This window comes from Oncorhynchus mykiss, chromosome 27, assembly GCF_057628025.1.
Source record: "Oncorhynchus mykiss isolate SJ-2025 chromosome 27, ASM5762802v1, whole genome shotgun sequence".
NCBI classification, from domain to species: domain Eukaryota; kingdom Metazoa; phylum Chordata; class Actinopteri; order Salmoniformes; family Salmonidae; genus Oncorhynchus; species Oncorhynchus mykiss.
In genome coordinates, this window is record NC_143048.1 from 49,267,501 (window position 1) to 49,280,714 (window position 13,214).

Sequence of the window (13,214 nt, forward strand, 5' to 3'; positions counted from 1 at the left end):
TCTCTCTCTCTGTCTCTGTCTCTCCCTCTCTCTCTCTCTCTCTCTCTCTCTCTCTCTCTCTCTCTCTCTCTCTCTCTCTGTCTCTGTCTCTCTCTCTCTCTCTCTCTCTCTCTCTCTCTTTCTCTCTCTCTCTCTGTCTCTCTCACTCCCTCCCGTCCTCCCTCTCGCTCACTCTCTATATGTCTCTCTCTCTCTCTCTCTCTATATATATATATATATATATATATATATATATAACGTCTCTCTCTCTCTGGAATGTATTGAACAGACTAGGGTTGCCACGATACAGTAGTGTGTGCTCTAGCTTGGAAAATAAACGTGTGATTCTGGGTGACAACATCAGGCTGTTTGTTGCCAACATTAGGACAGTTTTCACCAGGACATTCAGCTCCATGTTTCACTTGCTTGTCACAATACCTTTGAGAATCACTATAGTAACAACCCCAGAACAGACTACTTCATGTTGCTATAGTAACAACCCCAGAACAGACTACTTCATGTTGCTATAGTAACAACCCCAGAACAGACTGCTTCATGTTGCTATAGTAACAACCCCAGAACAGACTACTTCATGTTGCTATAGTAACAACCCCAGAACAGACTACTTCATGTTGCTATAGTAACAACCCCAGAACAGACTACTTCATGTTGCTATAGTAACAACCCCAGAACAGACTACTTCATGTTGCTATAGTAACAACCCCAGAACAGACGACATCATGTTGAAAATAAATTAAATAATTCAGTAGATACAACACTATTAATATAAATAAATATTTAATAACCATTCATAATGGAATACATGCACTTGGAGTCCATGCCAGAATATCTCTTTGAAAACATAAAAAAAAAAAAGTTTGTTATTTTGGCCAAATCCTCAGTCACTAAGCCATCTGTTATGAAAGTGATGATGATCATTGCTAGAAATGGCACCCTATTCCCTATATTGTGCACTATGGGCCCTGGTCGTAAATAGTGCATTATATAAGGGTGCCGTTTGGGACACAACTCTGCTCTCCTTACTGATCATTAGCTTAATGGTCTCATTTATCTGAGCAGTCGGATCACAGAGAGTCATAACACATCTAGATACCTGCTCCAATTTGGATGAGTAATGCTGCTTTGTTTTTACTCTGAGTCGCTTATTACTGTAGTTAGTACATAACATATATTTACTGTAGTTAGTTTGTAACATATATTTACTGTAGTTAGTACATAACATATATTTACTGTAGTTAGTACATAACATATATTTACTGTAGTTAGTTTGTAACATATATTTACTGTAGTTAGTACATAACATATATTTACTGTAGTTAGTTTGTAACATATATTTACTGTAGTTAGTACATAACATATATTTACTGTAGTTAGTACATAACATATATTTACTGTAGTTAGTACATAACATATATTTACTGTAGTTAGTACATAACATATATTTACTGTAGTTAGTTTGTAACATATATTTACTGTTGTTAGTACATAACATATATTTACTGTAGTTAGTACATAACATATATTTACTGTAGTTAGTTTGTAACATATATTTACTGTTGTTAGTACATAACATATATTTACTGTAGTTAGTACATAACATATATTTACTGTAGTTAGTACATAACATATATTTACTGTAGTTAGTACATAACATATATTTACTGTTGTTAGTTTGTAACATATATTTACTGTAGTTAGTACATAACATATATTTACTGTAGTTAGTTTGTAACATATATTTACTGTAGTTAGTACATAACATATATTACTGTAGTTAATACATAACATATATTTACTGTAATTAGTTTGTAACATATATTTACTGTAGTTAGTTTGTAACATATATTTACTGTAGTTAGTTTGTAACATATATTTACTGTAGTTAGTACATAACATATATTTACTGTTGTTAGTTTGTAACATATATTTACTGTAGTTAGTTTGTAACATATATTTACTGTAGTTAGTTTGTAACATATATTTACTGTAGTTAGTACATAACATATATTTACTGTTGTTAGTTTGTAACATATATTTACTGTAGTTAGTTTGTAACATATATTTACTGTAGTTAGTTTGTAACATATATTTACTGTAGTTAGTACATAACATATATTTACTGTAGTTAGTACATAACATATATTTACTGTAGTTAGTACATTACATATATTTACTGTAGTTAGTACATAACATATATTTACTGTAGTTAGTTTGTAACATATATTTACTGTAGTTAGTACATTACATATATTTACTGTAGTTTGTACATCGTTTTGGAGCTGGCATCACTCCCCTGTTAGCGTTGACACAACGTTAGTTAGGAAGCCAAACTGTTCATCATTTTCTTTGCAAGAGCCTCCAGCACACACATTATTCTTTGAAGCTATGGTTGGTGGAGTCCATTGAAACCGTGGTGCTATCTGACTGTCTATCTGTCTGTGTGCCCATCTGTCCCTCTTCGAAGCGTCCTGTCCGGTGCTGTGCAGTGGGAACGGCCAATACCTCAAAGGCCGATGCATGTGTCACAGTGGCTGGAAGGGCGGGGAGTGTGATGTTCCGACCAACCAGTGCATAGACGTCACCTGCTCTGGCCATGGGACCTGCATCGTGGGGACATGCATCTGTAACCCTGCATACAAGGGAGAGAACTGTGAAGAAGGTGATTGAATGAATGGAGTAATTAATGAATGAACAGATGAATGAATGAATGGATTAATTAATGGATTAATTAATGAATGAACGGATGAATTAATTAATTGATGGATGATGAAAGTAACGTTTATCAGAGTTTGACCAGGATCACACATATTTCATTTATATTTTATATTTTAAAAGTGAGTAAGTCTCTACAGACTCCTTCTTGGGCCCCCGAGTTGCACAGCGGTCTAAGGAACTACAGACCCTGAGGGAAAAGCTATCCCTGTAGAGGGTAAATATATCCCTGTAGAGGGTACATATATCCCTGTAGAGGGTAAAGATATCCCTGTAGAGGGTAGAGCTATCCCCGTAGAGGGTAAAGATATCCCTGTAGAGGGTAAATATATCCCTGTAGAGGGTAAAGCTATCCCTGTAGAGGGTAGAGCTATCCCCGTAGATGGTAAAGATATCCCTGTAGAGGGTAAAGCTATCCCTGTAGAGGGTAGAGCTATCCCTGTAGAGGGTAGAGCTATCCCTGTAGAGGGTAAAGCTATCCCTGTAGAGGGTAGAGCTATCCCTGTAGAGGGTAGAGCTATCCCTGTAGAGGGTAAAGCTATCCCTGTAGAGGGTAGAGCTATCCCTGTAGAGGGTAGAGCTATCCCTGTAGAGGGTAGAGCTATCCCTGTAGAGGGTAAAGCTATCCCTGTAGAGGGTAGAGCTATCCCTGTAGAGGGTAGAGCTATCCCTGTAGAGGGTAAAGCTATCCCTGTAGAGGGTAGAGCTATCCCTGTAGAGGGTAGAGCTATCCCTGTAGAGGGTAGAGCTATCCCTGTAGAGGGTAAAGCTATCCCTGTAGAGGGTAGAGCTATCCCTGTAGAGGGTAAATATATCCCTGTAGAGGGTAAATATATCCCTGTAGAGGGTAAATATATCCCTGTAGAGGGTAAAGATATCCCTGTAGAGGGTAAATATATCCCTGTAGAGGGTAAAGCTATCCCTGTAGAGGGTAGAGCTATCCCCGTAGAGGGTAAAGCTATCCCTGTAGAGGGTAGAGCTATCTAGAGGGTAAAGATTAACATGTCACTGTATATCCCTGACTACATTGCTTTGCTAGTTATAGCCCAATGTTAGCTAGCAAACATTGCACCTGGTTGGTCAGCTGCAGACTCTCGTCTGAGTGTGCCAAAGCTCAGAATAACTGACACATTTACAAATGCGCAACACCTGTTGAATATGGCCGGTGTCAGTAAACGTTGGCAAAAAAGCGTAATTAAATTGTCGCCAGCAGCACAGTTACAGTCACCAGCTCAGCTAGGGAGAGTAAAATGTTCAGAGTGAGGTGTTCTCTCATTTGTGTCAAGAAGTAGCTAGCAAGCTAGCAAACGTTAGCCAGTTAGCCAGTTAGCTTGGGTGCTTGACTGCTGTTATTAGGACAGAAAGCTCTGGTCAACCCTTAAAGAGACAACACTCTGAGATTGTGGGCGGGGCTAAAGCTTAAGAGGTTGTGAACGAATAGGGCTGTAGACAAAGAAGAGCTCTCCAGTAGGTGTACCAAAACATTCAAGGGCCATTATCTCAAAAGTAAAGTTACAAGTTCATCAACTCTCAAAGCAGAATTATTTTCCCATTGCTCCTCAACTGTAGTGTATGATATACAATTTTCTAGCTCTGAGTCTCTGCATTTATCCAATGTAAAAACAATTGTTATGTCTAATTGTATGTTCCTTTTGATGGCGTAGAAGGCCCTTCTTGCCTTGTCTCTCAGATCGTTCACAGCTTTGTGGAAGTTATCTGTGTTGTTGATGTTTAGGCCGAGGTACGTATAGTTTTTTGTGTGCTCTAGGAAAACTAGACTTTTTTGGAACACCATTATTTTAGTCTTACTGAGATTTACTGTCAGGTCCCAGGTCTGACAGAATCTGTGCAGAAGATCTAGGTGCTGCTGTAGGCCCTCCTTGGTCGGGGACAGAAGCACCAGATCATCAGCAGTAGACATTTTGACTTCAGATTTTAGTAGGGTGAGGTTTAAGCTGTTGAAAGAAATCTGTTGTGTTTTTTTGCCAATTTGAACTGCGATTTTATCTCTCTCTGTCCTCCTCTATTCCCTATTCATTATGTACAAAGGGTCCAGAGCTTTCTATCATCCACACAAAACAATCCCCTTTGTCATCTGAAAATACAATGAGTTGAATTTGCAAAGAGGGAAAGTGTGACTTTAATCATTTAATAGCTGCTGCTATCTGAGGATGACGAGGAGGGATCTCTGTGATCCATTAACAGCTGCTGCTATCTGAGGATGACGAGGAGGGATCTCTGTAATCCATTAATAGCTGCTGCTATCTGAGGATGACGAGGAGGGATCTCTGTAATCCATTAACAGCTGCTGCTATCTGAGGATGACGAGGAGGGATCTCTGTAATCCATTAATAGCTGCTGCTATCTGAGGATGACGAGGAGGGATCTCTGTAATCCATTAACAGCTGCTGCTATCTGAGGATGACGAGGAGGGATCTCTGTAATCCATTAATAGCTGCTGCTATCTGAGGATGACGAGGAGGGATCTCTGTAATCCATTAACAGCTGCTGCTATCTGAGGATGACGAGGAGGGATCTCTGTGATCCATTAATAGCTGCTGCTATCTGAGGATGACGAGGAGGGATCTCTGTAATCCATTAACAGCTGCTGCTATCTGAGGATGACGAGGAGGGATCGCTGTAATCCATTAATAGCTGCTGCTATCTGAGGATGACGAGGAGGGATCTCTGTAATCCATTAACAGCTGCTGCTATCTGAGGATGACGAGGAGGGATCTCTGTAATCCATTAACAGCTGCTGCTATCTGAGGATGACGAGGAGGGATCTCTGTAATCCATTAACAGCTGCTGCTATCTGAGGATGACGAGGAGGGATCTCTGTAATCCATTAATAGCTGCTGCTATCTGAGGATGACGAGGAGGGATCTCTGTAATCCATTAACAGCTGCTGCTATCTGAGGATGACGAGGAGGGATCTCTGTAATCCATTAACAGCTGCTGCTATCTGAGGATGACGAGGAGGGATCTCTGTAATCCATTAACAGCTGCTGCTATCTGAGGATGACGAGGAGGGATCTCTGTAATCCATTAACAGCTGCTGCTATCTGAGGATGACGAGGAGGGATCTCTGTAATCCATTAACAGCTGCTGCTATCTGAGGATGACGAGGAGGGATCTCTGTAATCCATTAACAGCTGCTGCTATCTGAGGATGACGAGGAGGGATCTCTGTAATCCATTAACAGCTGCTGCTATCTGAGGATGACGAGGAGGGATCTCTGTAATCCATTAATAGCTGCTGCTATCTGAGGATGACGAGGAGGGATCTCTGTAATCCATTAACAGCTGCTGCTATCTGAGGATGACGAGGAGGGATCTCTGTAATCCATTAACAGCTGCTGCTATCTGAGGATGACGAGGAGGGATCTCTGTAATCCATTAACAGCTGCTGCTATCTGAGGATGACGAGGAGGGATCTCTGTGATCCATTAACAGCTGCTGCTATCTGAGGATGACGAGGAGGGATCTCTGTGATCCATTAACAGCTGCTGCTATCTGAGGATGACGAGGAGGGATCTCTGTGATCCATTAACAGCTGCTGCTATCTGAGGATGACGAGGAGGGATCTCTGTGATCCATTAACAGCTGCTGCTATCTGAGGATGACGAGGAGGGATCTCTGTAATCCATTAACAGCTGCTGCTATCTGAGGATGATGAGGAGGGATCTCTGTGATCCATTAACAGCTGCTGCTATCTGAGGATGACGAGGAGGGATCTCTGTGATCCATTAACAGCTGCTGCTATCTGAGGATGACGAGGAGGGATCTCTGTGATCCATTAACAGCTGCTGCTATCTGAGGATGACGAGGAGGGATCTCTGTAATCCATTAACAGCTGCTGCTATCTGAGGATGACGAGGAGGGATCTCTGTAATCCATTAACAGCTGCTGCTATCTGAGGATGACGAGGAGGGATCTCTGTAATCCATTAACAGCTGCTGCTATCTGAGGATGACGAGGAGGGATCGCTGTAATCCATTAATAGCTGCTGCTATCTGAGGATGACGAGGAGGGATCTCTGTGATCCATTAATAGCTGCTGCTATCTGAGGATGACGAGAGAGAAGGAGTAAGGGAAGAGAAAAGAGGAGAGAAAACAAAGGATGAGATTGAAGTAGCCATTGTGTTTGTCAGTCTGTTGAAACCTCTCATTTCCTGATGAGTAATGGCCCCTGTGAGTTTGATAGATGGTGCTTCCTGACATCCCCTAGCCCCTGCACACCCCTATTCTATCAGGGTTTGGGAACCATTAGCTGTATGGCGCAGCAGAGACCCACAAGCACCTCTACCCTTCTTCTCCTACGACCTTCATCCAGTATGATTAATTACCAGGAGAGACAGTGATGTCAGTTGGACACAGCCTCTGATCTCTCTGCCTTTCTGAGCCTGGCGCCCCCAAACCATCTGCCTACCGAGAGAGAGAGAGAGAGACCTGGGTTGAGACCCAAATGACACCCTATTCTCTATTTAATGAGCTACCGTACTATATAGTACAGAAGCCTGCATAGGGCTCTGGTGAAAAGTAGGCCACTACATAGGGGAATAGGGTGTCATTTGGGACGCATATCTGGAGAGTCCTGGGATCTTTTCTGTCTCATTCTAACGGATCTTTAGAGCCTTTTATGTAATGATAAAGGGGAGATGACGTAACGTTGTCTTGGTGCCCCCACTAGCCAGATGCTACTCCAGCTCCTAAGTCCAGACCACTACCCCATTTTTCTCCCTAATTTCGATCTTGTCTCATCTCATCGCTGCAACTCCCCAACGGGCTCGGGAGACGAAGGTCGAGTCGTGCGTCCTCTGAAACATGACCCGCCAAACCGCTCTTCTTTAACCCCCGCCCGCTTAACCTGGAAGCACCAATGTGTCAGAGGAAACACCGTTCAACCGACGACCAAGGCCTTCAAGCGCCCGCCACAAGTAGTCGCTAGAGCACGATGAGCCAAGTAAAGCCGAACCCCCAGACGACGCTGGGCCAATTGTGTGACGTCCTATGGGACTCCCGATCACGGCCAGTTGTGATACAGCCTGGGATCAAACCAGGGGCTGTAGTGACAACCATCTAGCGTAGTTTGGAGACACCTTGTCAAAAGTTTGGACACACCTACTCATTCCAGGGTTCTAGAACACCTACTCATTCCAGGGTTCTAGAACACCTACTCATTCCAGGGTTCTAGAACACCTACTCATTCCAGGGTTCTAGAACACCTACTCATTCCAGGGTTCTAGAACACCTACTCATTCAAGGGGTTTCTCTTCTCTTCTTTTTTACAATTTTCCACATTGTAGAATAATAGTAAAGACATCAAAACTATGAATTAACATGTTAAAAACATTGCATTAAATTGTTAAACAAATCCAAATCTATTTTAGATTTTAGATTCTTCAAAGTAACCACCCTTTATGCCTTTATGACAGCTCTGCACAGTTTTACCATTCTCTCAACCAGCTTCACCTGGAATGATTTTCCAACAGTCTTGAAGGACTTCCCACATATGTTGAGCACTTGTTGGCTGTTTTTCTTTCACTCTGCGGTCCAACTCATCTCAAACAATCTCAATTGGGTTGAGGTCGGGTGATTGTGGAGACCAGGTCATCTGATGCAGCACTGCATCACTCTCCTTCTTGGTCAAATAGCCCTAACACAGCCTGGAGTTGTGTTGGGTCATTGTCCTGTTAAAAAACAAATTATTGTCCCACTAAGCGCAAACCAGATGGGATGGTGTATCACTGCAGAATGCTGTGGTAACCATGCTGGTTAAGTGAGCCTTCAAATCTAAATAAATCACTGACAGTGTCACCAGCAAAGCACCCCCACACCATCACACCTCCTCCATGCTTCACGGTGAGAACCACACATGCGGAGATCATCTGTTCACCTACTCTGTCTCTCAAAGACAAGGCGGTTGGAACCAAAAAAATCTCTAATTTGGACCAAAGGACAGATTTCCACCTGTCTATTGTCCATTGCTCATGTTTCTTGGCCCAACCAAGTCTCTTCTTATTATTGGTGTCCTTTAGTAATGGTTTCTTTTCAGCAATTCGACCATGAAGGACTGATTCACACAGTCTCATCTGAACAGTTGATGTTGAGATGTGTCTGTTACTTGAACTCTGTGAAGCATTTATTTGGGCTGCAATTTCTGACACTTTCTGTGCTTGCTAAGAGCTGCTGGCAAACGCACGAAAGTGCTGTTTGAATGAATGCTTATGAGCCTGCTGCTGCCTACCACCGCTCAGTCAGACTGCTCTATCAAATCATAGACTTAATTATAATATAATAACACACAGAAATACGAGCCTTCGGTCATTAATATGGTCAAATCCGGAAACTATCATTTTGAAATCAAAGCGTTTATTCTTTCAGTGAAATACGAGCCATATTCCATATTTTATCTAACGGGTGGCATCCATAAGTCTAAATATTGCTGTTACATTGTACAACCTTCAATGTTATGTCATAATTATGTACAATTCTGGGAAATTAATGACGCCCTTTGTTAGGAAGAAATGGTCTTCACCCAGTTCGCAACGAGCCAGGCGGCCCAAACTGCTGCATTTACCCTGACTCTGTTGCACAGAACCCAAGAGAAGTGACACAATTTCCCTAGTTAAAAGAAATTCATGTTAGCAACGTAGGACAAGCTAGATAAACTAGTAATATCATCAACCATGTGTAGTTAACTAGTGATTATGTTAAGATTGATCGTTTTTTATAAGATACATTTAATGCTAGCTAGCACCTTACCTTGGCTCCTTGCTGCACTCACATAACAGGTAGTCAGACTGCCACGCAGTCTCCTCGTGGAGTGCAATGTAATCGGCCACGATTCGTGTCCAAAAATGCTGATTACCGATTTGTTATGAAAACTTCTGACTAATCAGTCAACCTCCAATCAGGACAGGTATTGTATAAGGACAGGTATTGTATACGTAATCAGGACAGGTATTGTATAAGGACAGGTATTGTATATATAATCAGGACAGGTATTGTATATATAATCAGGACAGGTATTGTATATATAATCAGGACAGGTATTGTATATATAATCAGGACAGGTATTGTATATATAATCAGGAGATGTATTGTATATATAATCAGGACAGGTATTGTATATATAATCAGGACAGGTATTGTATATATAATCAGGACAGGTATTGTATATATAATCAGGACATGTATTGTATATATAATCAGGACAGGTATTGTATATATAATCAGGACAGGTATTGTATATATGATCAGGACAGGTATTGTATATATAATCAGGACAGGTATTGTATATGTAATCAGGACAGGTATTGTATAAGGACAGGTATTGTATATATAATCAGGACAGGTATTGTATATATAATCAGGACAGGTATTGTATATATAATCAGGACAGGTATTGTATAAGGACAGGTATTGTATATGTAATCAGGACAGGTATTGTATAAGGACAGGTATTGTATATGTAATCAGGACAGGTATTGTATGAGGACAGGTATTGTATATATAATCAGGAGATGTATTGTATATATAATCAGGACAGGTATTGTATATATAATCAGGACAGGTATTGTATATATAATCAGGACAGGTATTGTATATATAATCAGGACAGGTATTGTATATATAATCAGGACAGGTATTGTATATATAATCAGGACAGGTATTGTATATATGATCAGGACAGGTATTGTATATATAATCAGGACAGGTATTGTATATGTAATCAGGACAGGTATTGTATAAGGACAGGTATTGTATATATAATCAGGACAGGTATTGTATATATAATCAGGACAGGTATTGTATATATATAATCAGGACAGGTATTGTATAAGGACAGGTATTGTATATGTAATCAGGACAGGTATTGTATAAGGACAGGTATTGTATATGTAATCAGGAAAGGTATTGTATGAGGACAGGTATTGTATATGTAATCAGGACAGGTATTGTATATATAATCAGAACAGGTATTGTATATATAATCAGGACAGGTATTGTATATATAATCAGGACAGGTATTGTATATGTAATCAGGACAGGTATTGTATATATGATCAGGACAGGTATTGTATATATAATCAGGACATGTATTGTATATATAATCAGGACAGGTATTGTATATAATCAGGACAGGTATTGTATATGTAATCAGGACAGGTATTGTATAAGGACAGGTATTGTATATATAATCAGGACAGGTATTGTATATATAATCAGGACAGGTATTGTATATATAATCAGGACAGGTATTGTATATATAATCAGGACAGGTATTGTATATATAATCAGGACAGGTATTGTATAAGGACAGGTATTGTATATATAATCAGGACAGGTATTGTATAAGGACAGGTGTTCTATATATAATCAGGACAGGTATTGTATATATAATCAGGACAGGTATTGTATATATAATCAGGACAGGTATTGTATATACAATCAGGACAGGTATTGTATATATAATCAGGACAGGTATTGTATATATAATCAGGACAGGTATTGTATATATAATCAGGACAGGTATTGTATATGTAATCAGGACAGGTATTGTATATAAAATCAGGACAGGTATTGAATATATGATCAGGACAGGTATTGTATATATAATCAGGACAGGTATTGCATATATAATCAGGACAGGTATTGTATATATAATCAGGACAGGTATTGTATATACAATCAGGACAGGTATTGTATATATAATCAGGACAGGTATTGTATAAGGACAGGTATTGTATGTATAATCAGGACAGGTATTGTATATATAATCAGGACAGGTATTGTATATGTAATCAGGACAGGTATTGTATATATAATCTGGACAGGTATTGTATATATAATCAGGACAGGTATTGTATATATAATCAGGACAGGTATTGTATATATAATCAGGACAGATATTGTATATATAATCAGGACAGGTATTGTATATATAATCTGGACAGGTATTGTATATATAATCAGGACAGGTATTGTATATATAATCAGGACAGGTATTGTATATACAATCAGGACAGGTATTGTGTATATATAATCAGGACAGGTATTGTATAAGGACAGGTATTGTATGTATAATCAGGACAGGTATTGTATATATAATCAGGACAGGTATTGTATATGTAATCAGGACATGTATTGTATATATAATCTGGACAGGTATTGTATATGTAATCAGGACAGGTGTAATATATGTATAATCAGGACAGATATTGTATATATAATTAGGACATGTATTGTATATGTAATCAGGACAGGTATTGTATATGTAATCAGGACAGGTATTGTATATACAATCAGGACAGGTATTGAATATATGATCAGGACAGGTATTGTATATATAATCAGGACAGGTATTGTATATATAATCAGGACAGGTATTGTATATATAATCAGGACAGGTATTGTATATATAATCAGGACAGGTATTGTATATATAATCAGGACATGTATTGTATAAGGACAGGTATTGTATATACAATCAGGACAGGTATTGTATATATAATCAGGACAGGTATTGTATATGTAATCAGGACAGGTATTGTATATGTAATCAGGACAGGTATTGTACATACAATCAGGACAGGTATTGTATATATATAATCAGGACAGGTATTGTATATATAATCAGGACAGGTATTGTATATATAATCAGGACAGGTATTGTATATATAATCAGGACAGGTATTGTATATGTAATCAGGACAGGTATTGTATATGTAATCAGGACAGGCATTGTATATATAATCAGGACAGGTATTGTGTATATAATCAGGACAGGTATTGTATATGTAATCAGGACAGGTATTGTATATGTAATCAGGACAGGTATTGTATATGTAATCAGGACAGGTATTGTATAAGGACAGGTATTGTATATACCATCAGGACAGGTATTGTATATATAATCAGGACAGGTATTGTATATGTAATCAGGACAGGTATTGTATAAGGACAGGTATTGTATATGTAATCAGGACAGGTATTGTATAAGGACAGGTATTGTATATATAATCAGGACATGTATTGTATATATAATCAGGACAGGTATTGTATAAGGACAGGTATTGTATATACAATCAGGACAGGTATTGTATATATAATCAGGACATGTATTGTATATATAATCAGGACAGGTATTGTATAAGGACAGGTATTGTATATACAATCAGGACAGGTATTGTATATATAATCAGGACAGGTATTGTATATGTAATCAGGACAGGTATTGTATATGTAATCAGGACAGGTATTGTATATATAATCAGGACAGGTATTGTATATATAATCAGGACAGGTATTGTATATATAATCAGGACAGGTATTGTATATATAATCAGGACAGGTATTGTATATATGATCAGGACAGGTATTGTATATATAATCAGGACAGGTATTGTATATGTAATCAGGACAGGTATTGTATAAGGACAGGTATTGTATATATAATCAGGACAGGTATTGTATATATAATCAGGACAGGTATTG

At 39.0% G+C, this 13,214-nt stretch overlaps 1 protein-coding gene across 2 annotated transcripts in view; it reads left to right on the top strand.

Moving 5' to 3' along the window:
- LOC110503028 (teneurin-4) overlaps window positions 1-13,214 on the top strand; it is a 332,490-nt gene that overhangs the window by 365 nt on the left and 318,911 nt on the right. For both annotated transcript variants that reach the window (XM_090224046.1, XM_090224045.1), the window contains exon 2: window positions 2,465-2,659. In XM_090224046.1, coding sequence (XP_090080172.1) covers window positions 2,465-2,659 — 195 coding nt within the window. The remainder of the gene's footprint in view (window positions 1-2,464; window positions 2,660-13,214) is intronic.